Source organism: Dendrobates tinctorius, unplaced genomic scaffold (genome assembly GCF_039654945.1).
Source record: "Dendrobates tinctorius isolate UK_male_01 unplaced genomic scaffold, ASM3965494v1 ptg000070l, whole genome shotgun sequence".
Lineage (NCBI taxonomy): Eukaryota > Metazoa > Chordata > Amphibia > Anura > Dendrobatidae > Dendrobates > Dendrobates tinctorius.
In genome coordinates this window covers 174660-201804 of record NW_027361738.1, presented here as the reverse complement: position 1 = coordinate 201804, position 27145 = coordinate 174660, and the positions used below count along the sequence as shown (strand labels likewise).

Below are 27145 nucleotides of genomic sequence, written 5' to 3'. Positions count from 1 at the left end.
TGTTTGACCATGGTCTGTTCCCCACATACAAAAAAAAAAAAATTCCCCTTCCCAATAACCAGACACTATGATCAATGGGCAACCACCTAAAAGCAAATTCAACATTTGCCTTTGCCATCAATGCTCCCTTTCCACACCCAACCCAATGCACTACCTTGCCAAACAGCATTTAGACCATGGAGCCAAGCTCCAGATTTTTTAGTTTCACAGCCATCACTCCCATGGGTATTATTGGTATCAGATTTCCAGAAGGTAAAATATTTGGCGGCACCATGGGAGGAGCCACTACAGTCCAAACAAAAATGCTTGCATTTGCAGTTGGCTCCAAATCTACACTGGCTTTCATTGAATTGCCAGCATAAGCCAGCTTTTGAGGTCCCCGTTGAATAACTGGAAGTCAGTTAGGACGAGTCCTGGACTGACTTGCTGAATGGCAAACAAAACCATTCCCACCTTGAAAGGAATGTCCATATCTGGTAGGAGCCATCACCCATAACCAGAGATGTCCTTTTGATCCCACTGTATGGCAGAACGTATAGCTTTGCTGCCAGAACGGCTAATGATTCCACAGCAGAGCTTGTCCCACAAATCCTATAGACCTCACCATATAGCAAAACAAGGTTGACCAATTCTCAGGTACTTTTCTCCCATAACAGTGGATAGAGTTGCAAAAGCCTGAAGCTAGTTAGTAAAATTCTGAGGAATCAAGTGCCAGCTCTGCTTCTTCCTTGTTGCCATCCTCTTACATCTAGGTTGAATTTTTCCAGCAGTAAGGGGAAAAAAAAAAAAAGTTGATGCACTTGCCCTCCCAAATTCTAGTTTGTTTTTTTGAAGATGGGCTCCCAGGGGACCTGCAAAGCAAACATCCCTGTGCAACCTATTGTCAAAATTAATCATGTTCCTTTGTCTGTAGTGAACCAGACAGGGTCTGACACAAGCTGAGCCCCCAATCCCACCAAGACAAACTGCCTGCTAACTTGAGGACTAACTAGAAGTTGACCTACCCCCCCAATTGAATTAAGTCCATAATCCCATCACCAATACTGTCTTAACCCTCAATTGCCCATCCTAAGCCTGTTGAGCCTACCCACTACTCTTGAAGACAAAGATAGGGGGAAATGGACAAATACTCAGGCTGTGAAGGAGCTGTGATCACTGCGGCTGAGAAGCCCAAATCCAGGAGCCCATCCGACACCAGTTCTTCCTACTGAACCATCATTTGACTGGAATGCTAAAGATTGAGGCAACAAAACCACACCATGCTGGAGAGAAACAAAAAAAGGGATGAGGATGGACCAGTAAGCTGCAGCTGGGCCAGTGACCCTTCAGGGAACAGCCCATCGTGCGTTTCTTGTACTGGCTGGAACATCTGAATACTGACAGGGCCCAGCAGGATGATGGAGAAGCAGAACTTCCCATATGGACCAGTAACCCCTCTCCCAGGAAAAAGACTACTGCCAGCTCCATTGGCCTCTTGGAACATCTGGATGTCATGAGGGTAAGAGGGGGGAGGCAGCCAACTAAAGCATCACCATGATGGGCTGCTGTGAAGTCACTAGTACCTGGCATGTGCAGGTCCCGTCTCAGTCAAAGGCCTGCTAACTGCCACAGAACTCATCCGCACTGAGATTCCTCCCAGGCTGTGGCATACTCATGCTTACTGCACAGCACCCAGTCTGGAGGGGCGCAGAAGAGGCTCCTGTGCTGATGCAGAGTTTGAGGAGCAGTTTCCAGAGACAGCCTAGTTGGAGGCCACAACGTCACTGCTCCCCTGATTATGCTGGACACTTGAACCTCCAGCCAGGTGGATGGGATGCAGCTGCCATTGATAAACATGTGGAGACTCACCCTTTCAGGTCATTACTAATCACCATGGTATGTTTAATCTCGTGTGTATCTGTTGCATATTCCTATTGTTCCCAATAGCTACTTGGCATTCTATTGCTATGTATTTTGTCTTATATTCTAGACTTCTATAAGCAAATTATTTTGATTATATAGACACTAGCTGAAGAGCCTGGCGTTGCCTGGGCATGCTAACTGGTTAGTTATAACAATATATATATATTCTATCCATCGATCGATGAAATGGTAAGACAGGATGTTGAGAAGGCCAAACTTTTAAATTCCTATTTTGCATCTGTTTTCTCTCAAAGGAAATGTAACATCAACTGTTCTTCACTGTCCTATTAAGGGATTAGAAGAATCCAGGATATCTATAAACAGAAAGATAGTGAGGAAACACTTAGCTAACCTAAATAAATTCAAGTCTCCAGGTCCAGATGAATTACACCCCAGAGTACTGAAGGAGATAGAAGAAATTTTTGAACCCCTCTATAATCTTTGAAAATTCGTGGAGAACAGGAGAAGTTTCAGAAGACTGGAGAACAGCAAATGTGGTTCCTATCTTCAAAAAAGGGGGAAGAAGGTGGACCCAGGCAACTATAGGCTGCTGAGTCTGACTTCTATACCAGGAAAGATCTTTGAATTAAACATGCATGTCAGTACCTGGATAAGAATGAAGTGATTAAACAGTCAGCATGGGTTTGTAACTAATAAGTCATGTTAGACTAACTTAATTTCCTTCTATGACAGAATCACTGATTGGGTGGATCAGGGAAATGCTGTAGATCTAGTATATCTAGACTTCAGCAAAGCATTTGACAAAGTATCTCACACAATCCTTATTGAAAAAATGACTAAGTATGGAATGGACTAGGCAACTGTTAGGTGGATTCATAACTGGCTTAGTGATCGGACCCAAAGAGTGGTCGTAAATGGCTGCACATCCAGTTGTAAGAATGTCTCAAGTGGGGTACCACAGAGCTCTGTCCTGGGCCCTGTTCTTGTTCAACATCTTTAGCAATGATTTAGATGACGGAATTGAGGGTAAACTGATTAAATTTGCTGATGACAAAGCTAGGAGGGATAGTTAATACTAAAGAGAGGATTCAAAAAGATATAAATAAACTGGAGCAGTGGGCAGCAACTAACAGAATGCAGTTTTCCCTGTTAAAAACCAAAGTACTACATCTGGGCAATAAAAATGAAAAAAGCATATACAGAATGGGAAGAATAGGGCTAAGCAACAGCACATGTGAAAAAGACTTGGGTATACTAATAGATCACAGACTGAATATGAGTCAATGGTGTGATGCAGCAGGAAAAACCGGATTACTTACCGGTAATACTCTTTTGTAGAGTCCACGACAGCACCCACTGAGAGAGGGGATCCGCCCCCGTAACAGGAAACCTACAGAGAGATAAATGGGGCGGTCCCCCTCGCTCCTTCAGTTTGTGTTACCGAGAACAACGGAGGAACCGCCATACATGTTTTAGTCAAACTGTTTGGGCGATTCATCTATCTTACCCCTATGCAGTTTTAAGCTTACTAAGTTTAATCACATATCTAACTTAAATCATAATCTCCACCACCAAGGAGACCCATGTGTGAAGAAATTCTTACGGGAGGGAAGTGAGCGGGTGCTGTCGTGGACTCTACAAAAGAGTATTACCGGTAAGTAATCCGGTTTTTCCTCTTCGCCACGACAGCACCCACTGAGAGATTTCCAGAGATAATCACTTGGGCGGGCACACCGTGTTAAGGACTGATCTACCAAAAGTTAGATCCTCGGTAGAGGACAAATCTAGTCTATAGTGACTATAAAAGGTAGACGGAGAAGACCAGGTTGCAGCCTTACATATTTGTTCAATTGGGACGTTCGCCCTCTCGGCCCAGGAGGATGATATGGCTCTAGTAGAGTGCGCCTTAATCCCCAGTGGAGGGTCTTCTCCTTTTGTCAGATACGCCATTGAGATCGCATCTCTAATCCATCTGGATATCGTGCCTGATGCAACTGCAGACCCCTTCCTGCTGCCCTGGAAGGAGACAAAAAGACCTACTCTGCCTCCAGGGACTGGTCCTGTCTAGATAGGCTAGCACGGCTCTCTTCACATCTAAGGTGTGATATTTCTCCTCGTCCTGTGTTGACGGGTTCTCATAGAATGAAGGTAGGCATATCTCTTGAGATCTATGAAATTTAGTTGCCCGTTTAGGCAGGTAGGACGGGTCCGTCTTTAAAATCAGACTGTCTCGTGTTGTTAACAGGAACGGTGGGTCTACTGACAGAGCATGAAGATCACTCACTCTCCTGGCCGATACTAAGGCCACCAGCATAGCCGTTTTCAATGAGAGGCACTTTACTGATGCTGAGCTTATGGGCTCAAACGGTGCCTGAGTGAAGGCATCCAAACCTAGAGTAAGGTTTCACGCTGGTAGTCGAGGCACATGCACCGGTTCTGCTCGTTGACAGGCCGAGATAAACCGAGTCACCCATCTATTAGCTGCCACGTTATAGTTAAACAGGGCTCCTAGGGCTGACACGTGGACCTTAAGAGTGCTTACTGAGTCTAAGCTCTCAGCCTCTTTGTAGAAACCCTAGAATGGCCGTAATGGGTACTTCACCAGCTAGTTTTGTTGGGTGAAAGGCCAGGAACTTCCTCCACACCTTAGCATATATTTTAGTCGTGGACTCCTTCCTGCTTTGTAGCAGGGTATTGATTAGGTTCTTTGAGAAACCCTTCTGCCTCAGTAGCTCCCTTTCAAATTCCAGGCCGCTAGGTGCAGGGCTTTGGCCTGTGGATGGTAGCAGGGTCCCTGCGAGAGAAGATTCTGGTGCAGCGGCAGGATCCACGGGTCGGTTACCGACATGGCTCTCAGCCATGAAAACCACGGTCTTTTTGGCCAAAACGGGGCAATCAAGTTTACCCTCGCCCTCTCCTGTCTTATTTTCCTGACTACTGTTGGTAGTAGCATCATCGGAGGAAAGGCATAGGCTAGTTGGAATGCCCAGGGTGCTTGGAGGGCATCTAGAATATCTGGGTTGTCCGACCTGTAGAGAGAAGCAAACCTTTTTACGCACCTGTTGGCTCTGGTTGCAAACAGGTCTATCTCCGGTCTGCCCCATTCTGACGCTATCATTTCGAAGACGTCTCTGCTGAGGACCCACTCTCCCTGGTATAGGGCCTGGCGACTGAGATAGTCTGCTCGGGAGTTGTCCACTCCTCTTATATGGAGCGCTGACAAGGAGAGAAGATGGACTTCGGCCATCTTCAGAATCTTTCCCGCGATAGACATCAGTGGCATTGACCGCGTGCCTCCTTGCCGGTTTATATAGGCCACTGCGGTGGTATTGTCTGTCTGGATCTTTACGTGGGCGCCTCTTAACTGCGGGAGGAAGTGAGATATCGCATAAAAAAAAAATCGCTGTTAGCTCCTTTACATTAGAGGAGGCCTCTATTTCATTCTCCCGCCACCAGCCTTGTACCATGTGCTCCTCTAGGTGGGCTCCCCAACCTAAGGGGCTGGCATCCGTGGTGAGTATCTTGGAGGGAGTCACCCACCACTGTACTCCCTTCGATAGATTGGAAGGAATTAACCACCATTTTAGGGATTGAACCACCTCGGGCGATAGGGACATCTTCCCTTCCAGCCGCCCCTGCAGTCTATCTCCTGCAGAATAGCCCACTGTAGTTCTCTAGAGTGGAACTGAGCCCATTGCACCGCTGGAATGCATGATATCAGTGACCCCAGCAAGGACATGCCCTGTCTCAATGATATTACGGGTCTTCCTGTAGCATTCTGTACTTTGTCGATTATGGCCATTACTTTGGCGTTTGGCAGAAAGCACTCCTCAGTTACGGAGTCTACTTGCAGGCCCAAAAACCTTTGACAGGTCACTGGCTCTAGTCTGGATTTCTCCCAGTTAATTAGCCAACCCAGTGTTTGTAGGGATGAGATAATCCTAGCTATTCTTGCTTCACACTGTGAAACAGAATTCCCCACTATGAGTAGGTCGTCTAAGTAAGGGACAACTAGGGTGTCATTCAGCCTTACATATGACATTACTTCCAGCATTAATTTGGTAAATACCCGAGGAGCCATGGATAGCCCGAGTGGCATTGCCGCAAACTGGAAATGCTGAATCCGACCTCTGAACCAGGCTGCTACCCGCAGGAACCTCTGGTGCCCTCGATATATGGGGAGATGGTATTAGGCGTCCTTTAGGTCCAAGACCGCCATATAACACCTGGGAAACAAAAGCTTTATTGCAGACTTAAATCGACTCCATTTTAAACGACCTTAGTCTTAGGAAGGTATTAAGTTTCTTTAAATTTATTATAGTCCTGTAAGAGCCATCTGGTTTTGAGACTAAGAATAGAGGAGAATAAAAGCCCATCCCTGTTTCGTCGTCTGGGACCTCCACTAGGACCTGTTTAGTTAGCAGTACCGCAATCTCCATCTCCAGTGCTTTCTGCTGAGATCGGGACTTCATAGAAGTCAATAAGAAGGAGTTCGGTGGATACCGAACGAATTCTAATTTTAGGCCTGATGATACAATACTTAGGGCCCACGGGTTTGATGTCACCTTCATCCATTGGCGGCTGAATCTTAATAGCCTGCCACCTACCGGTGTAACGGTTTTATCGGGATCTGTCTCCTCTGAAGGGACGTTTCCCGAATAGGTTGCCTCTTTGCTTGGGGGTCCTTATTTCCCCAGCGGTCCTGGGGTCTAAAGTCTTTCTTTTTACCGAACGACGGCTTCCTGTAGGCCCTCCTGTTGAACGGAACATACGGGTTAGGGAACCCCTTTTTCCTCTCCCCCGCTTTTGTCAAAATCTCATCCAGCTCTGTACCAAACAGGTACTTACCCTGGCAGGGTATAGCACACAATCTAGTTTTTGTTTGTGTGTCTCCTTTCCACCCCTTCAACCATAAGGCCCGCCTGCCTGCATTGGTCAGTCCCGCGGCTCTAGCCGACAACCGGTGAGAATCCGCGGAGGAGTCGGAGAGGAAGGCCGCTGCTCCCTTAATGAGGGGCATAGAGGAAAGAAGCCTACTCCTAGCTACTCCATTTTTAATATTGTCCTCCAAGTCGTTCAGCCACACCAACATAGATCTTGCCGTACATGTGGCTGCTATTGCGGGCTTAAAGGCTGCCGTACAAGCTTCCCAAGAGGAACGTATCGGTCTTACGATCCGAAGAATCAGCCAAAGTTCCCGAATCCTCCACCGGCAAGGAGGATCTACGGGAGGTAGAGGCTACTGCCGCATCCACCTTGGGGGCTCTCGACCAGGCCGTTAACTCCTCATCGTCAAAGGGATACTTACGCTTTGACGTTAAGGGGAGGAAGGTCCTCTGACCTTGTTTCTCCCATTCCCTCTTAACTAGGTCTTTTACAGCTGGGACCACTGGGAATGCTCGGACCTTTTTACGGGAAATACCCGCAAACATTATGTCCTGAGGGGTCTTGGGGTCCTTACTCTCCGGCAACCCCATGGTATTTCGGACAGACTTCACAAGATTACTGACACTGTCCGTGGGGAAACACGTCTGATCCTCGTCCTCTGAGGAAAGGTATTCCTGGGACTTATCGGAATCTAGTTCTCCGGTATCTGACGGCGACCTTGACGCCAGCGAGACTCCTCCTTTAGATGAACGTATTTCTCTCACGGAGGAGTGACCCCCTAGACTACTGGAACCGCCTAAGGCCCGTAGTTCCTCTCTTATCATTGCCCGGATATCCTCCTTCTTTCGTGAGGATTCCTCCTGCAAGGCCTCCTCAACACATGATTGGCATAATCTTTTTGGGTGGCCATCCGGGAGGGGCTGCGAACATAAGGCACACTCTCTATGTTTCGCCTTCTCTGTTCTTTTATCCTAAAGGGGGTATGGACCAAAAAGAGAAGGCTATCAATTATCTAACCTGACCAAAAAACACTCACCCGTGAATTTCGTCAGTAACTACCGGCTGCGGTGTCCGGGACCCAGGCTGAGGCGAGGCATGGGACGACTTCTTTTCCTTACGTTTCTTCTCTAACGGCTCATCTTGCCTGGAAGGCCCAATGGATTCCTTCCTAGAGCTGCCACTTCTTCTGGTGCTATTGGATCTCCTCGTAGCACTGCTCTGTCTACTGCCAAGTGGGGATACCACTAGCTGACCTAATGGGAGCGAAGCTGAGTCATCTAAGGACGACATGACTGCGCACTAGCGCTGTGTCTGTGGCTTCCTTTTAAAGCCTCTGCTATAGCTGCTCCTCCTCTTTTTTTTTTTTTTTTTTGTCCTTACTGCGCATGCGCGGGCGTTGTCCCGCGGTCTCTGCCTTCGGCCTGATCCCGGAAGTCCTCCTTCACTTCCGGGTTGCCTCTCCTGGAGCGCTGGGTCACCGCAAATGAAAATGCGGCCGGCGACACCGCGCGTCTGCGCCCCCCCTCCACGCCTTCTTCTGCCGCAGGTATGACTCCCAGCAGCGCTGCTCAGCACACACCGCACAAGCCCTTCTGTCACTCAGGGGGGGGGGGGGGGGGGGGGCGCGCGGCCTCAGTACGCCCGATGGCGTTTGTAATGCGTCTACCCCCCTCGGGGGGTTTCTTGAGTATAGTCAGGCCCCCAGTGAGCTTTGGCACCACTTTCGCCTCCAGCCTCACCTGCATTACACCAGCTCGGGGGGGGGGGGGGGGGAATACACCTCTCCGCCCGACGCTGCCTCCGGTCCTGGGGCCCCTGCTGCTCATATTCTGCACGCAGGCGGCTACCAGACCAGGCATCCTCTTCTGCGGGTTCCTTTCCAGGAACAGGAAACCAAACTGAGGGAGCGAGGGGGACCGCCCCATTTATCTCTCTGTAGGTTTCCTGTTCCGGGGGCGGATCCCCTCTCTGTGGGTGCTGTCGTGGCGAAGAGGAAAAAAGGCAAATGCAATTCTAGGATGTATTAACAGAAGCATACAGTCTAGATCACGTGGAGTCATTATTGCCCTCTACTCCTCTTTGGTCAGACCTCATCTGGAATATTGTGTCCAGTTTTGGGCTCCACATTTTAAAAGAGACATCAAACTGGAGCAAGTTCAGAAAAGAGCGACCAGAATGGTGACCGGTCTACAAACCCTGTCTTATGAGAAAAGGTTACAGGATTTGGGAATGTTTAGCTTGCAGAAGAGAAGACCGAGAGGAGACTTAATAGCTGTCTACAAATATCTCAAGGGCTGTCACATTGTAGAAGGATCAACTTTATTCTCATTTGCACAAGGAAAGACTAGAAGCAATGGGATGAAACTGAATTGGAGGAGACAGATTAGATATTAGAAAAAACTTTGACAGTTAGAGTGATCAATGAGTGGAACAGACTGCCACGAGAGGTGGCGAGTTCTCCTTCAATAGAAATCTTCAAAGAGGCTAAACAGACATCTGTCTGGGATGATTTAGTGAATCCTGCTTTGAGCAGGGGGTTGGACCAGATGGCCCAGGAGGTCCCTTCCGATTCTACGATAGCTGAGTGTATAGCCCTGCCCACTCCGCACAGCCACACTCCCTAATATCCCACATCATCCCATCAGCCAGAGCCACCGGACTACTACCACTAATATCCCACATCATCCTGTCAGAGCCAACAGGGTGATCTGTTGGCATGGTAATAAGTTGTGTTATTTCCAGCTTTACAGAAGGACAACAACACCATAGAAATCATAATAGGCCTCAGTTACCACAACTGTCTACAACACTGTCGCTCATAGCAACCAATAACAGCTCAGCTTTCATCTTTTAAACAGCTTTGGTGAAGTGAAAGATGCTTAGTGATTGGTTGCTATGGGCAACAGTTCCTGTGTGGCTATGTGGAGTGGATGTGGCTTGATATACACAGTTTTATAAAGATTGGATCATTATCACTATTTCTTTTGCTCTGGGTGCATGACTGCAGTCATCTCACTTACTGTATATTGTTACAGGGTTGATATTGTATACTTTGCAATTATTTGAGGGAGGGGAACTCATGGGATCATTTCTCATCACTCCAGTTCTTAAACCCTGTTTTTATTGCAGTTTGTTTTTTTCCTGTCATTTGTGCTGTTATGAATAAAATTGCCATTTGTTTAATGGATGTGCACACTTTCCTCCTCTTTCAGGCAATGATTATGTGGCCACCATCCCAGCTCCCCCACTGACGAAGCCAGACACTTGGGCCGCAGACGCAATCACTCCAGCAGTTGCCCTATGGAGGCTATCCTGAGGCAAGATCTAGACAGGACACATTCTTTGAATGACTGACACTTCTAGTGACACCATGTACACCTTTTGAACATTTGTCTTTTTTTAGCGCTTATGTTATGGATGTGGTGATAAATGTGCACTCATTGTAGTCATGTCCCCATACTGTAGTTATGTCGCATCTAGGTTCATATTATAGTCATGTCCCTGTGTTTTGGAATAGAAAAAGAGTGAAACATGTCCCCAAATCCAGGTATGCATGGCCCCCTCATCAGAAACTTGTAGTTTGTTTTTTTTAGCTTGCCTGCCCTGCACTAACTTGCAGTGTCTTGTTCTGATGTCAGCAGCTGATTTCTGCTTGTCAGCCACACATGGCAGTGACATCATGCGCTGCTAGAAGCAGAGGATATCTGCTGGAATACTCACTGCTCTCCATGCCAGGACAACAGGTGCGGAAAGCAGTGACTATTCAGTGATCTTTAATAGCGGGCAGAGTTGCTCGGCCATAGGAAGCTGGCCATCATGTGTGCCTGTTACTTAAGGGAATGAATATGAATGTCTTTCAACCCCCATGGGAGTGGAGAGCAGTGAGTATTTAGTTTTGTAGCGGGCACATGATCGCCTGGCCACTGCAGGAAACTGGTGGCTCCGCTTACTGTGCCTGCTATTAAAGGGAAATGAATATTCAATGCTCTGCTCCCATGGCAAGTCATGAATATTCATTTCTTTTTAGCAGCAGGCACAGGGGTTAGTCACGGCAGCCAGCTCCTGCACCCTGTGACCTGCAGCTCCCCATCACAACAGGTACATCATTTCAATTGAAAGTTTGTGTCTAAACACGCACCAAAATAAATCCTGAATTGGGCAGGGATGCCAAGGGGTCTACAGTGCCTGAGGGGTCACTTGTTTGAGACCCCTGATCTAGGAGGTCATAAGGGGTACCGTCACCAGTTTTGAGTGTGAGATAATGGTAAACCGCTCCCTGTCAAATCACAAGATTCCTCAACCACCCACTTATGTTCTATAACAAAATAGAAGAATCAGGCCAGATCCTTAACATATTGGATTGGCTGTGCATTAAAAGTAGTTTTAACTTGTAGGGATAATGGTAGCAGGTTTTCTGTGGGAACAGGTACTTAATCAGAAATTACAGCTGTATCATCAAAGGCTAAATAGACAACAACCTGGTCCTCCACGGCAATATTCAGCCTTTCCTCACCAGGGCACAGAGACCAGACCAGGCACAGTCACACCGTCCCACTGGAACAGAGGGAGTCAGGATGTGCTTGCATGCAGGGTGCAGTTTCTGCAACGGAGCCCGGGACAAGTCTTCAGACCACCAGGTAACAGGAGGGTCCCTGGCGAGATCCTGCGTGCAGCAGGGAGGTCCCGGCAGTCCATGCTGAGCAGAGCCTGGAGGACACTGCCATTGCAAGATGGCTGCAGCAGCACTGCAAGGTGTCACATAGCATGCAGGAGATACTGGTGGGTCAGAGCAGCTTGCTGCCTGCTGTGCATAGAGCAAAATGGGATGCAGGGTGAGCAGAGGATTGATTCCCTTAATCATAACTCCGGGCCAGCAATATCAGGAGAACACAGTTGTAAGTGACCCCCACTTCTATGCTGGGTGAAATGTTAGCTATGCCCAAAACACCCTACACCAGTAATCTCATGCTCCCATCCCCACAGCTTCCCCTTATATAGCCACTGAGTGACATCAACCTTCTGCAAGCCTGATCTCTAACTCCACAACACAAAATGAATCTCACACAGAAAGCCAACTACCATCCAATTACACCTATGGGTGATGACAGGCCTGCATCCTTAGTTGGGATTGTCTGTAGAAGAGCCTGTAAATCTAAGTGACATTTTAGCCCTGACCTCTCAGTTGGAGGAGTGTAAACAGCAGTTTGCACAGTTTAGGTGAGATCTAACATCAATTCTAGATTTGCTGTAATAACCCAAACTCAGGAGAACAATGAGTCAGCTACACAGGTCTTAAAGGACACACTGCACAAGCAGTCCCTGCAATTATACTCACTTCAACAAAACCTTGATTTGGAAAACAGGAGAAATAATCTCTGCATCAGAGGATTACCAGAATCAATCAGTACCAAAGATATTCTATTTGCACCTTTCAATAACCTCCGCAGACATTCCCCAGGAGCCCCAATAGAAATTGATAGAGTGCACAGAGCCCTGCGCCCCCCAAACCTGGATGAATCTCACCCCAGGGACATAACTTGTAGTGTTCTCTGCAGCTTGAAGAATGGATTCTTTAAAGGCATTAATGAGGAAGACCAATCTTACATACCAAAAATCAGAATTATGCCTGATGTTACACCATAGCCTGGCACAGCACTCAGCGCTTTAATCTTTTTCCACAGAACATCCAGCAAGGGTTTCCCTTTTGTTGGGGGTTCCCCCTGTCTCCACAGAAGGTCAAAATCATTTGTTTTGTGTTCACCTGAAGAGCTACCAACATTTCTATCCAGCTTGGACTTTCCCAAGGCTGCTATACCCCATTGGCCTACTTTAAGATTTAACTCTGCTGGCCTTGGAGGCACGGAATGAACGCCTAGTGGTCTTTCCACATTCATCCAATTCATCATTTTGTCCAGGCCTACCTCCTGGATCGGGATGCCGGGGAGCTGGTGGTCATCCTCCTAGGTATCAGGATTCAAGAAATGTTACTTGACTTTGAATTGTCCATAGTAACACATACAAGACCTCCTTTTCTTGTAATTCCCAAGGAACCTTTGGACTCTGAAGGTTAATTGGACATATGGTGCCCATACCACAGTTAGGTTTAAATTGCAGATTGCCATTATCACTTTTGTAGCAAATGACTTAAGGGAATCTGTCACCCTATTTTGTAATGACTGGAGCTCGAGTCTATCAAAGGGGCTGGATACACTGGCCACCATTAAGATGTTTTTGCACATTTTAGCATCATTTAACACCAGTGTTTTCCTCCTTATGTAGTCACAGTGTATCCAGCCCCTTTGATAGACTCGAGCTCCAGTCATTACAAAATAAACAGGTACTGAGGTTTACAGCTTACAATTCAACCACATTATCTTGGTCACTCATGCTGATCATTAATCCCTTGGTATTCTGTGTACCATTCAGCTGCATACCACGCTCTTATTTTCAACATTACAGGATTTCATTCCTGCATTAGGATATCTTTCACCCTACTGTGTCTCTTACAGGTATATCCTCCTTGCCATCCATATTCGTCAGTATGGACATATCTATTCTATTATAGTGATGAACACTCAGGGAGCACATGGATATCCTTTTTACTTATAGCCATTTCACCATAGTTGTGGACCTCGGTCCCTGAAAAAAAAAATTTGTTACTCAAATTAGTTTCCTTAACCATGTTCTCACCCTCATTTATGGCACAGATGAAATCTGAAAACTGCATCTACACTTTTGGAAAGAATTTCTGCAGTCACTTTCCTTCACTATAGATCCTGCTTCTGACGTCAGATTATTATTTATTATTGTGAACGTGTATTATACTGTCTATAGCATTGTTTTATTTTCTGGTTTACTTTTTTGTAACTTATAGTCTACTCTAAAGAAACAAAAAGACCTTTCTGATGAAGGTCCGTTGTTGGACCGAAAAAGTTCATATGATACAAGTCATTTTTGTCTGGATGCACTTATGAACACCAGTCACAGAATAGGTTTAAAACCTTACTGCCCAGCAAAAGGTATGGTGATAACCCCAGCCACAATACAATGAGGACTGTACAGACCAGTAATTTGCTGTATGTGCTTATAACACAGGATAGTTCCTTCGTCGGTCCTCCTGGGCTCGGCTTAATCCTTGGCTGGAGACCAGCTTACCATACTAGAAGGAAACCTGCAGGCCAGAGACCCTGCACCGCTGGAAGATCAAAGCAATAACAGTACATGGAAAATAGCGGAGCATTGAGACGTATGTACCCTGCTCATCCAAGAGGTCATGTGTATTCTGAATCCTTTACATGTCTAAACCCCAAGAAAAGGTTGGATATTATTTAAAACTAAGGAAATACTCCATCTGGCAGGTAACATCTCCTGCCACTACCAACATTGGGCTTCTCATTAGAAGCATTGAAAGGGAAACACCAGGGTTACTTACCGGTAGCCGGTTTTTCCGGAGCCTATGACGGCACACATGAAAGGGGGATCTGCTCAGTCAGGACAGGAACCCTACTGAAGATAAAAGGGGTGGTACCTCTCCCTCGCTTCAGTTGGTTTACAGAGCATGAGAGGCCCCCCGGGTTAGTACACATGGTAAAACTATTACCACATAAAAAAAAAGAAAAAAAAAGCACCCAAACTATAGTGCACACCAAAGAAGTGAAATATGGGGGGGGGGGGGGGGGTTGAGAATATACAGGTGCCGTCATGGGATCCAGAAAAACCGGCTACCGGTACGTAACCTTGGTGTTTTCCCGGCACGCATGAGACTTGTAGAATAAGACCTTAGGGAGGGACCACCGCTTGCAGCACCCTTCTACCAAAGGTTAGGTCAGTAGTGCTTAAAAAAGGTGGAAGGTGAGGACCAAGTAGCGGCTTTACAATTTGTTCAATCGATACCTCAGCCTTCTCTGCCCAGGATGTAGCCACGGCTCTGATGGAGTGAGCCTTGATGCCTTCTGGAACTGGAGCGCCACTTGCGGAGTAGGATAAGATAATGGCCTCCCTGATCCATCTGGCAATGGTACTCTTAGCTACCCCGTGCCCTTTTCTACTACCCCGAAAGGCTACAAAAAGGGACTGATCTTTCCTCCACTGACTAGTTACTGACATATTGTACTATGGCTTCTTACATCTAATGTATGGAATTTTTGCTCCCCAGGGTTTCTAGGATTGTTACAGAAAGATGGTAAGGAGATCTCCTGAGTCCTATGAAACTTTTGGACTACCTTGGGGAGATAGGCCTCGGTCTGGTCTAAAGGTACTGTCACACTTAGCGATGTACCAGCGATCCCGACTAGCGATATGACGCGGTCAGGATCGCTGGTACATCGCTAAGTAGTCGCTAGTGAGCTGCCACACAGGCAGATCTCACCAGCAACATCTCTGGGGACAGGGATCGCTACTTACCTGTCACACCAGGCGATCCTGCGTCCTCCCGCCCGGCTCCACGCCTCGCTCGTCTCCACAGCAGGAAGCTGACGACGAGAAACAGTCCTGAACGTTCTCGCGCGATCAGCAATAACCAGCGGGGGAGCCGGTCGGAGGCAAGTATCAGACATAGCGATATCGCTAGCAATATCGCTATAACGTCACTAGTTATATCGATATTGCTAGCGATATCTTAGTGTGACATGCCCTTTAGAACCACTCGGTCATCCAAGATCTGTGTATATGGAGGACATAGAGCTTGTAGGTCGCTCACTCTTCGGGCTGATGTTAAGGCTACCAGTAAGACAGTTTTAAGTCTAAGTAGCTTTGGTGACAGCTCTAGTAGTGGTTCAAAGGGATCTTTGGTTAAGGCCTCTTAGACTAGATTGAGGTCCCAGGGTGGTATCTTTGGGATAATGACCGGCCTTGACCTGCCACAGGACTTTATGAATTGGGGCACCCACCTATTGGCTGCCAAGTTGCAGTTATATAGGGCCCCCAAATCTGAGACTTGGACTTTGAGTGTGTGTTAGTGGCTAACCCCAGTTGTAGCCCCAACTAAGAATTCTAGGATAGGTCCCACTGGCGCTACATCACCCCCAAGGGTTCCCCCAGAAGTCTAGGAACTTTTCCATGTTCTACCCTAGATTTGGGATGTTATAGGTTTCCTACTTTTCAAACAGGGTGGAGACTAACCCTGGAGAGAATCCCTGGCGACTCAGTAGTGCCCTCTCAAATTCCAGGCCGCTAGATGGAAGCCCTTCACCTGAGAGTGGACCACTAGTCCCTGGGAAAGCAGGTCTGGAATCTCCGGTAATATCCATGGATCTGTCACTGACCCGAGTCTCAGAAGGGAGAACCAAGGCCTCCTCGGCCAAAACGGAGCTATAAGAATTATTCTCGCTCGATCCTCCCTGATTTTCCTGACCACTACTGGGATCATTGTTATTGGGGGAAATGCATACGCCAGGATGAACTTCCAGCGTATTTGTAGGGCATCTATTGCGAAGGGGTTTTCCCTTAGATTTAGTGAACAGAACTTACTGACCATCCAGTTGTGTGCGGTAGCAAACAGGTCTATTTCTGGTTTGCCCCATGCCTGAACTATTTGTTGGAAGACTTGGGGGTTTAGGGATCTGCGACTCAGGAAGTCTGCCTGTATATTTTCTACCCCCTATATGTGCAGTGCTGTGATGGATAACAGATGTTGTTCTGCTAGCTGGAAGAGTAGATCCGATATTTGCATGAGGCCCCCGAGATCTCGTTCCCCCCTGGTGATTGATGTAGGCTACTACTACCTGATTGTCCGTCATTACCTTGGGGCCACCACACCCGAGTCAAGGAAGGAAATGTTTCACGGCTGTTTCCACTGCCCATAGTTCTTTTACATTTGAACCGTGATCCTTTTCTAGCGAGGACCAGGTCCCCTGCATTGAGTGGGATCTCAGGTGTGCTCCCCATCCTGTGGCACTCGCGTCTGTTGTAATGATGTCCTCGACTGGTTTTTGCCACGGTACACCAGCTGTTAGATTCTTTTCTACAGTCCACCAGAGCAGGGAATCTCTTACAGCCACTGAGAGACAGTTTGCCTTCTAAATGCCCAATTGTTTGTGCTGACAGAACTTCCCACTGTAGTTGCCTTAAGTGGTACTGTGCCCATGCTACTGCGGGTATGCATGATGTCAATGAGCCTAAAAGGGACATTGCGTTCCTCAGTCATATTTGGTCTTTGTATTGCTGTGCAAGCTAGGCCTCTTATCTTGGTCACTTTGCTCTCTGGTAGGAGGCAGCGTTGTTGCTCAGAGTCCAATATCAACCCTAGGAAGGATTGCTCTTTTACTGGGGTTATCCTTAACTTGGGGATGTTTACTATCCATCCTAGTCCTACTAGAATTGCTATCACTTCCTTCACTTGATGTGCGCAGTGGGACTCCGACCTCCCTATTACAAGAAAGTCGTCTAGGTATGGGACGATCACTATGTCCCTGGAACGAAGAAAAGGCATTACTTCGGCCATCACTTTGGTGAATACTCTGGGGGCTGTAGACAGGCCAAACGGAAGGGCTGCGTATTGGTAGTGTTTCACCTGCCCCTGGACAGAGCGCTACTCTCAAATATTTTTGATATTCCCGATGAATTGGGATGTGATAGTAGGCATCTTTTAAGTCTAATCACTGCCATGAGGCAATGTTGGAACAGGATCTTTGTGGCCGTGTTGATTGACTCCTTTTTGAAGGAGCAATTGTCTACCCACTGAGTCTCCTCAGGATGACAATGGTTCTCCAAGAGCCGTCTGGTTTTTGTATTAAGAGGGGGGAGTAGAACCCCCTTCCTTCTTCTTGCACTGGGACTTCCTGTAGGACTTTTTTCACTAGTCCCAAGACTTCCATCTCCAGGGCCAGCTGTTGCTCTTGGTCTTTCCTTCTGGGTGTCATTATGAAGGTATGCCTGGGCGGACGGATGAATTTTTAAACCGTCCATTATGTTTAGGACCCATGTACTGGTGGAGATATTCTCCCAGGCGGAAAGGAAGAGAGAAAGCCTTCCCCCTACCTCTGGCCCAATGTCATTGGGGAGATTTTTTTGGAGGAAGTGGAGGGCCCTTTAAAGAAAGAAGAGGATCGGGCTATATGTTTAAAGTCCCAGCTTTTTCTATCTCCCGGGGGACGACCCCTGTTAAATCTCCTCCAAGAGGGCTGCTTTTTAGGTTCTCCCGGAAATCGGGGAAAGCTTTTCTTCCTATCCCCCGTATGTTCCAAAATCTCTTCGTTTGTTTTCCGAAGAGGAATTGGCCATCGCATGGAATGGAACATAACCTATGTTTTGATGGTAAATCTCCAGGACACCCTTTAAGCCACAGGGCTCGTCTTGCCGCATTTGACAGGCTTGCCGCTCTAGCTGTCAACCTTGCGGAATCTGCTAGGAAAGCCGCTGCTCCGTGTACCAGTGTCAAATTAGACAGAATTTCATCCCTAGGAACTCTATCCTTGATCTGGTCCTCCATTTGTTATAGCCAGACCATGAGGGCACGAGCAGTACAGGTACCAGCTATCGCTGGCTTTAATCCACCTGCTGAAGCTTCCCAGATATGCTTTAGGAAACCGTCTGCTTTTTTATCAAGCGGGTCTTTCAACATGCCAGAGTCCTCTAATGGTAGAGATACCTTTGAGGATCTGGCTACAGCCCCATCAATTTAAGGGACTTTCCCAGGTTTCTGAATCCTTTTGCTCAAAAGGGTACCTCTTTGATGTGGAAGGTAAGCCCCCTGACCTCTGGGGTTTTTTCCATTCCCTGTCAATTAGTGCATTTATTTTATCATTTACAGGGAAGGTACATTTTCTCTTTTCCTCCAAACATTACATCCTCTAATGCTTTGGGAGTCTTTTCCTCTTTAAGGCCCATTGTAGCCCTGATAGCTTTGACCAGTTTTTCCACATCCTCCGTTGGGAAACATGGACGGCCGCCTATATCGCTGTCCGAGGAGGATTCTGAGGACTGAGTAGAGGAAGAGGAGGTGGAGGGGGACAAGGATCTATCCCACCCCTTCTGCCTTGGCGAGGCCTCTGAATCGGAGCTCCTTCTACGGTTTCTTTTATCTTTAAGGGCTGCCTTTAAGGGAACCTTTCACCTCCTGTTGTATTAACTCTTTAAGGCTAGTCACCAAGTCAGGGGTCTCCTCCTGTATAGTTTTGTTTATACAGTCAGCGCAGAGGTCTTTCTGCCACTGATCTGCTAGCGCGTGTTTGCAAAGGGCACATTCTCTATTCTTGGTTTTGCTGCTAGCCTTCCTCGACCCCTAGTGATCAAACAGAAAATGGAACCCAGTTACCATAAGGGTGACATTCATGTAGATCACTCACAACCGCTGTCAATCAGGGGTACCGATCTCGGAGGCTCCTCAGATGCACTCGTGACGTTTCTCCTGGACGTCCGAGTCATGCCCGTTGCGTTTATGACTGCCGCTCCCACCACTCGAGCGACTGCTCCTGGCAAGAGCTCTTGCTGCTGACGCTGCTAGTCTTGCCCCACTTCCATCCTGAAGCCTTGGGCATGAGTGCGTCTGTGGTCATCCCCCTTACGCAAGGGGGATCCACTGCACTCTCCGCCTCCTCCGGTTACCACCACAGCCCCTCCCCCCCTGCCATGCCGCCGGGATCTCCTTTCGCCTGCCGGCGTTGTTTGCTCTGGGCACCGCCATCTTGGATCACCGGCACCACCTCCTGACGTCATGCGGGCATGCCCCTTTCCCAGCGTGCCGTTAGAGGGGCGCGACCCGGAAGCGGCCGCTCCCTGACGCTCCTGCGCTGCTTCTGGACGCGGCAGAGGGGGAGAGGGCGGCGCTGCAGCCACGGCAGAGCCCCAGGACCCCAGCCGTGCTGCTTCTGCGCCCGCTCGGACACTGAGCCCCCAGGGAACCCGCGGACGGAGCTTCCCCCTCCCGACACACAGCGCTCAGGAACCAGCCTGGTCTTCCATGCCGGCACAAGAGAGGGGCAGGTACGTGATCTTCAGAACACAGGTCCCTCTCAGGACAGGAAACCCAACTGAAGCAAGGGAGAGGTACCGCCCCTTTTATCTTCAGTAGGGTTCCTATCCTGACTGGGCAGATCCCCTCTGTGTGCCGTCATGGGAGACGGGAAAATGTGGATCCTCACCCCTGTTTTACTGATGTTAGACACAGGGAGTCTTGACTCTGGAACTGAGGAGAGTAAGTGTGTGTGCGCGCTCTTCTATACAAGTCATTAGCCCAGGCATTGTAAAATTTGTCAACTTATTTGTTATATCCTAAAAGGCAATCTTAGAGATATTTATACCCCTGACTGCGATGGTGGGAGGAACCACTCTAACTAGAGGGAAGTAGGTTTCCTCCCACCACAGAGGGGATTGACTACTGCGAGGCAGAGGGACTATGGGTTCTCAACTGCAAGAGTCCTGGATACAGCTTCTTTACCTTAGGAGCCCTGACTCCTGTAAGAGCAGCGAAGATGGGATCCTCTGCCACATGACGCAGAGCTGCTGATTCGCCACCATGTACAAAAAGTAGTGATGCTACCCCTGGTAAACATAATACAATGGATTTATGGAACAAGAATCTGTCTACCGGGTGTCTATCAAGGAAACTAGTCCGACTGCTATGTGGAGCCGGGAAGAATTGTTTCCTTCCACCTTATAGGATTTTCTGCACCCAGAATATGTCCACTTAAAGCATAAACCCCCAAAGACATATGTCTGCCTTTAAAAGCAAACTATGAGAGAGACCTGCCTTTAGCACTCGAGGCAGTAACTCACTTGAGAGTTCTGTTCCAAATAGAAGAAATGCTAAGTTACTAGGCCAAATCAAGCATAACTGTTCGTCTGGCTAAGCCCAGTTGCCAAGAATGAAGCAACAGAAACTGGGTCTGGGTCCCGAAACACGAAGACCGGAGTTGGGGCCTGAGACAATGGGACGTGGTAGGCTGACCATACAAGGTGCGGCCCACAAAAAGGCACAAGTCAGAAGGTCTAAGCCAGAGGCCCACAGCCAGAGGTATTAAGACCCACAAATGACCCCTTGAGGCGCAGAGGTACCAAAGCCTTATGCAGCAATATGTCGTGCGCAGCGGCAATACGATGCACCTATGATATAATATGATGCACAGACAACGGCCCTGCTTGAAGGTGCCAAACGAGAGACCAGGCCCCCAGTTACCCCCCAAGAGAGCAATCAGAGATCCGGATAAACCTCCTCTCTGAATAGTACATCTCAATTGTCAGACCGGCTCCACCTGAAGGAGCTAATTAATGAGCTGCAGCTGGAGGGCAGTCTTTCTGGAGACCATGTGCTGCATTCCACCATGTGTCCAGCCATAAGGCTCTGTGCAGACATGGCCTGCAACTAACTGAGGTCACATTATGAGATGTAGCTTGGACATATGGCCTTACTATAGCCTAGAGGTCCAAGGCCTAGATGCTTATATGTGAGGATGCATCTCAGCATGAGGCTCTAGGCCCAGCTTTGGCACCAAGGCATGAGGCTAGTATCAACCCAGAGGACCAGGCCATGAACACAACATTCCAGCGTGCACTCACCTGTGCTGGCTCCATACCTACTAGAAAGACAAGGGGAGCTGGTAACGCCGAGAACCTACCCTGGAGGGAAGTGGTGTTCAGTCAGGAATGTTGTATTACTGCCAGTGATTTCCTCTCCTGTGCCCCAAGAGATCCAAGAAACTAGCCTGTTGCCTGTCTCGTTCTGGACTTCCGTGTTCTGCCGTGGAACACACGCCAACCTTATGCTGACGTTGCCGGAGGCACGATGGCCTTCTCCACAGCGTGTTTTCCGGAAGTAGCGATGTTTTGCCGGCCGGCGTCCGAGCCGAGAGCCTCCCACCGAGAGGAGTGGCTCAACACAGGAGCATGTCCACTCGACTGATCTTTGGGGCAGAGGGCCTCCCCCACCCGAGACCCCCAATCCCATTTGGTACAGCGAATGACGGCACTGAGGGACCTCTCCCAGAGAGGAATCATCCACAGACTGGCCTGTCAGGGGGAATGGAAAGCCATAAACGTCCACCGGCTATCTTCACTCTAAGAGTAACCTCTCATACAACCGTCCCTTGCTGGGACAGGGAAAATAAAAAAACAAAAAACACTGGAGGGTGGAGGTGGGAGGGGTCTTTTAACCTCTGATCCTGTCCCACTATAGGTCAAGGAAAGACTCTCCATGGTGCTGTCTGGAGGGACACAAGGGGGAAAAAAAAAAAAAAAAAAAAAAAAAGATGATTTTTTATTTTCACTGCTCTGCATTATAACCTTCTGTGAAGCACTTGGGGGTTCAAAGTGCTCACTACACATCTAGATAAGTTCCTTAAGGGGTCTAGTTTCCAAAATGGTGTCACTTGTAGGGGGTTTTAACTGTTTAGGCACACAGGGGCTCTCCAAACTTGACATGGTGTCCGATAAAGATTGGAGCTAATTTTTCATTCAAAAAGTTAAATAGCGCTCCTTCCCTTTCCGGGTGCTGCCGTGTGCCGAAACAGTGGTTTATGACCACATGAGGGATCTGTGTACTCAGGAGAAATTGCCCAACAAATTTTAGGATCCATTTTATCCTGTTGCCCATGTGAAAATGAAGAAACTAAGGCTAAAAGAAATTGTGAAAAAAAAAAAAGTGTACTTTTTTACAGATCAATTTGTGAAGCACCTGGGGGTTTAAAGTGATCACTATGCATCTAGATTAGTTCCTTGGGGGGGTGGGGGCGGTCTAGTTTTCAAAATGGGGTCACTTGTGGGGAAGCTCCAATGTTTAGGCACACAGGGGTTCTTCAAACACGACATGGTGTCTAAATATTCCAGCATATTTTCCAAAAAATGGGGCTCCTTCCCTTCTGAGCCCAGCCGTGCACCCAAACAGTGGTTTATGACCACATATGAGGTATCGGTGTACTCAGGAGAAATTGCCCAACAAAATTTTAGGATTTATTTTATCCTGTTGCCCATGTGAAGAAAAAAAAAAAAAAAAAAGCTAAGAAAATTTTTGTTGGAAAAATTAAAATGTCCACTTTTTCCCTTCCATGTTGCTTTAGTTCCTGTAAAGCACCTGAAGGGTTAATCTTCTAGCATGTAGTTTTGAGTAGCTTGAGGGGTGCAGTTTTTAGAATGGTGTCACTTTTGGGTATTTTCTGTCATATAGACCCCTCAAAGTGACTTCAAGTGTGAGGTGGTCCCTAAAAAAAATGGTTTTGTAAATTTTGTTGTACAAATGAGTAATCACTGGTCAACTTTTAACCCTTAACTTCCTAACAAAAAAAAAAAAATTTGTTTCCAAAATTAAATTAATTGTGCTGATGTAAAGTAGACATGTGGGAAATGTTATTTAGTAACTATTTTGTGTCAACTGTTTCAACAGAATAAAAATTCAAAATGTGAAGATTGCGAATTTTAAAATTTACCAAATTTCTGATTTTTTTCACAAATAAATGCAAAAATTATCGACCTAAATTTACCACTAACATGAAGCCCAATATGTCACGAAACAAACATCTCAGTCGCTAGGATGCGTTCCAGAGTTATTACCTCATAAAGGGACACTGGTCAGAATTGCAAAAAATGGCCAGGTCATTAAGGTCAAAACAGGCTGGGTCATGAAGGGGTTAATACAGTGTAGGGACACCTATTCACAGGATGAGGGCGCCCCACTAATCATTTGAATACGGGTCCTGAACCTCAATTACTACATATTGAATGACATTAGTGAGGACTGATGTCCTAGTTAATTCTGTGCCATGCAAATCCATTCATTTCTATGAGACCCTTAACAGTACAGCACTGGCAGTGTCTGGTCAGGCTCATTAGGTGGGAATACTGCTTTAAATGAACATTTTGGGAGTGACTAACCCCAAGTTAAGCCCAGGGGAGGATCTGAGAAAGGGATACAGATTTTAGAAGGGAGGAATCAGCCACTGAAGTTTTAACATTCAAGCCCCAGATGGGGCAAACCCTTCTATGGCAGCTTATGGAAAGGAGGTTCACCCAGTTTACTGTCCTTATGAAATGTGAAAAATAAGCATTTGTCAGAATAGAACAATGACCTCCTCAAATAAAAGCTGTAAGATTAGCCAGCTTAGTGCCTCTTACTCAAGATCTAAATATTCGATGAGGTATTCTTTGCCCCATCCCAACCTGCTGATTCTCCCGTGTGTGACTGCCAATGTGCATGGTTAAGGAGAGAAGATAACTCTGCAACTTCTTTAGAGAGGAAGAATATGTGAACTCTAGTGCCACCTACTGGAAGCAGCAATCCTATGATTGCCACTTCCAATAAGAGGCACTAGAGCGCAAGTCCTGTTCCTCTCTGGGAAATTAAACACCTTGCATCCTCCTCTGAAATATTTAAGTCTCCTCATACTGTCAGGCCAAACCACAAGAAGAAACCTTAAACCATAGATCCAAAAGGAGGAGAGAGTCAGTGCCAGACACATCTGGCAGAGGCTCATCACCCCAAAATTAAAAATCTGCTGTTAAGATGTATTTGTGCAGATGGGTGGAATTTTGGTCAAGGGACCTTCCCTGATTAACTCCGTGAAACTTATTTGGGGGTAGATTTTGCTCAATTTTAAAAATTGAAATAAACCAGGTCCATATGAACAATCTGTCCTGGTTAGATGGAACAACTAGGTGTCAGTCTGTAGGGCTACTAGTATTTTTCATGCACTTTGTTTATTAAGTCTGCACATTTAAAGGGAAAGTTGCTACTAGAATATTGGGTAACATTACTTACTACTACACCAGTTCTCGCTTCACAAAGGCCCGCAGCAAGATACAGATTTGAACCATCAGCAATAATGGTGTATACGCTTACTGTACAGGGTAGACCACTGCAGATTCTATGTTAGAGCACCACCTACTGGCAAAATATTCAGGATTGAGAGTCCTCAGTAGTTGATACCTTTTAATGGCTAACTGAAAAGATGGTAACACATTGCAAGCTTTCGAGACTACTCAGGTCTCTTCATCAGGCTAATGAGGACTCTCAATCCTGAATATTTTTCTATCCACTGGCTAACACGGTACAAAGATATACAACTTTCCTGCACCTACTGGCAAGACATTTTTACAAACTGGATGGGTTACTATATGCCTCATTCAAAATACTCACTTGTCCTGTGGCATAAAATTCATTTTTCTGATATTCTGGGAAGATCTGGAAAAATTGAGTGAGTGCACTAAAAAAATGAAATAGGAAAGATATGAGTTTGAGGACATTATGACCCATCCCTTAGTTCAACTAGAATAAATGTGCCAAACAGTCCAACCAAAGAGATTAAATTGGAAAATGGAGCCTTAAGCCTTTTGCTTGAAACTAAAGCTAGCTCTCCTGCAAGAATCAGTGCTTGGCTGTACTCAGGCAGGACTTTTCCTGAAACATTTTCTGATAGTTTCCATATCATTGTTTGTTAAAAATGGAGCATTAACAAAGTGATCAAACCAAGCATATGAGCTTTATGCACCCTTGTCGTGGCCAAACTGCTTAGTATTCCCATCTGCAAGATCCTATCCCAATATCTAGTAATATTAGCAAATACCTCCAATTAGAGTGGTAGTATAGTTCTTCTGATTTGCCATGTCTTTCTTCATGTGCAGACATTGCAAGACCTTAGGTACCCATGTTACCACCACTAGCAACTAGCTCACTTCATGGGTAGATGCAAACATGGATATTTAAGGTCCTGCAATGCCTGCACATGAGGAAAGACATAGCACATCAGAAGAACTATACTACAATTCTAATAGTTTCACAATATACCCACTACATATTGGGATAGGATCTTTTTCATGGAAATTCCCATTTAAGGATAACATTTTGACAGTCATCTCTGCAGTAAGGTGAGCAAAAACTGCAAGGAGCATCAGGTTCTTTTATTGAAGGCCATTGCTTCCAATTAGGAAATAGTGTTTAGATCTTAGAAAACCTTTAAAAAGAGGTTTTCATGTCAGATCTGCTAGAGCCTTTTAGTAGTATTTTATCCAATCCTTCAGTTGGTACATTATTACCTGTACAAATCTCTGCCGACATCATCCTGATTTACCGCATACCCCCGGTCGTCTTTTGTGAAGCTAAAACCAGTTCCAACCTAAAAACAAAAAACACAATACAAACTATTAGTGGCAGAACGCTTTACAACAGTACAGACAGACTAATCTAGGTTTGTTTTCAAGATGGAGGCCCACCAGCTTATAGAAAAGTAGTCCAATCCATGCACAGAGCTACAGTGGCTGTCAGCTAGGTAAAAAGTAAAAGACCCTGCTAAACAATCACTGTGCACCCCACACCCATTCTTACTGTCAGTGGGCTACCCAGTGGTCAGACAGCTCCCACAGTAATGGGAATGCAGATCCATGTGAAACCTCACTATAAGTTGGGAAACCCCTATTGAAATTGATGGGCCTGTAAGACCACCAGCAATACCGGCATCTGCAGGTCAATACTGCATGCCATCATTCTGCATGGTTTTAACCTTTTATACAGAACTTCCACTTCATCAAGCCCTGCACCATTTACAATGCAGACCGACATCAAAAAAGCAGTAACTATAGTATTTCTACCTAATGCCCATAAGGTGATGGAAAGTGTCCATAGTTCTCCCATAATGCAATTCATCTATATTTAGCAACCACTGCTGAACCTTATAAGCCATGTTGCTGAGTATTTATATCATTCTTGCATCTGTAATTCTATAATAATCTGAGCGCTCCTTTAAGAGCCGACGTTCATTAACTATCGATTTATGCCCTTAAATAGAATAAATTACTTACAGGGTTATCAATATACAACATGGAATATTTGTTTGTCCAGGAAAACTCCCGATGAGCCACTGTAAGGACATAAGAGCAGGAACGTGTGGTCATTACCAAATATCATGATTATCCCCAAAGCAGATGTTTCACCATAAATCCCCCTCTGTTTAGATGAAGCAGTGACCTCCCATAACCAAAGAATTTTTGATCTATTTACACAAGAAGGATGCTGGTTATCCCCGCTGGTTATCGCTGATCACACGAGAACGTCCTGGACTGTTTCTCGTCATCAGCTTCCTGCTGGGCTTCCTGCTCACACCTGAGAGGGATCCGCCCCACCAGGACAGGAACCTACTGAAATATAAGGGGTGGTACCTCTCCAGAATGGTGACCGGTCTGCAAACCCTATCTTATGAGGAAAAGTTGCAGGATTTGGGAATGTTTAGTTTGCAAAAGAGAAGACTGAGAGGAGACTTAATATCTGTCTACAAATATCTAAAGGGCTGTCACATTGTAGAAGGATCATCTTTATTCTCATTTGCACAAGGAAAGACTAGAAGCAATGGAATGAAACTGAATTGGAGGAGACAGATTAGATATTAGACAAAACTTTTTGACAGAGTGACCAATGAGTGGAACAAGCTGCCACGAGAAGTGGTGAGTTCTCCTTCAATGAGAGTCTTCAAACTGAGGC

General features: G+C 46.6%; 1 protein-coding gene across 3 annotated transcripts in view; it reads right to left on the bottom strand.

Moving 5' to 3' along the window:
* Positions 1-27145, bottom strand: part of LOC141095388 (probable serine carboxypeptidase CPVL) — a 103828-nt gene that overhangs the window by 44775 nt on the left and 31908 nt on the right. For all 3 annotated transcript variants that reach the window (XM_073581343.1, XM_073581341.1, XM_073581342.1), the window contains exons 5-7: positions 26470-26528; positions 25708-25787; positions 24812-24878 (exon numbers count right to left, since the gene is read on the bottom strand). In XM_073581343.1, the coding sequence (XP_073437444.1) occupies positions 24812-24878; positions 25708-25787; positions 26470-26528 (206 nt within the window). The remainder of the gene's footprint in view (positions 1-24811; positions 24879-25707; positions 25788-26469; positions 26529-27145) is intronic.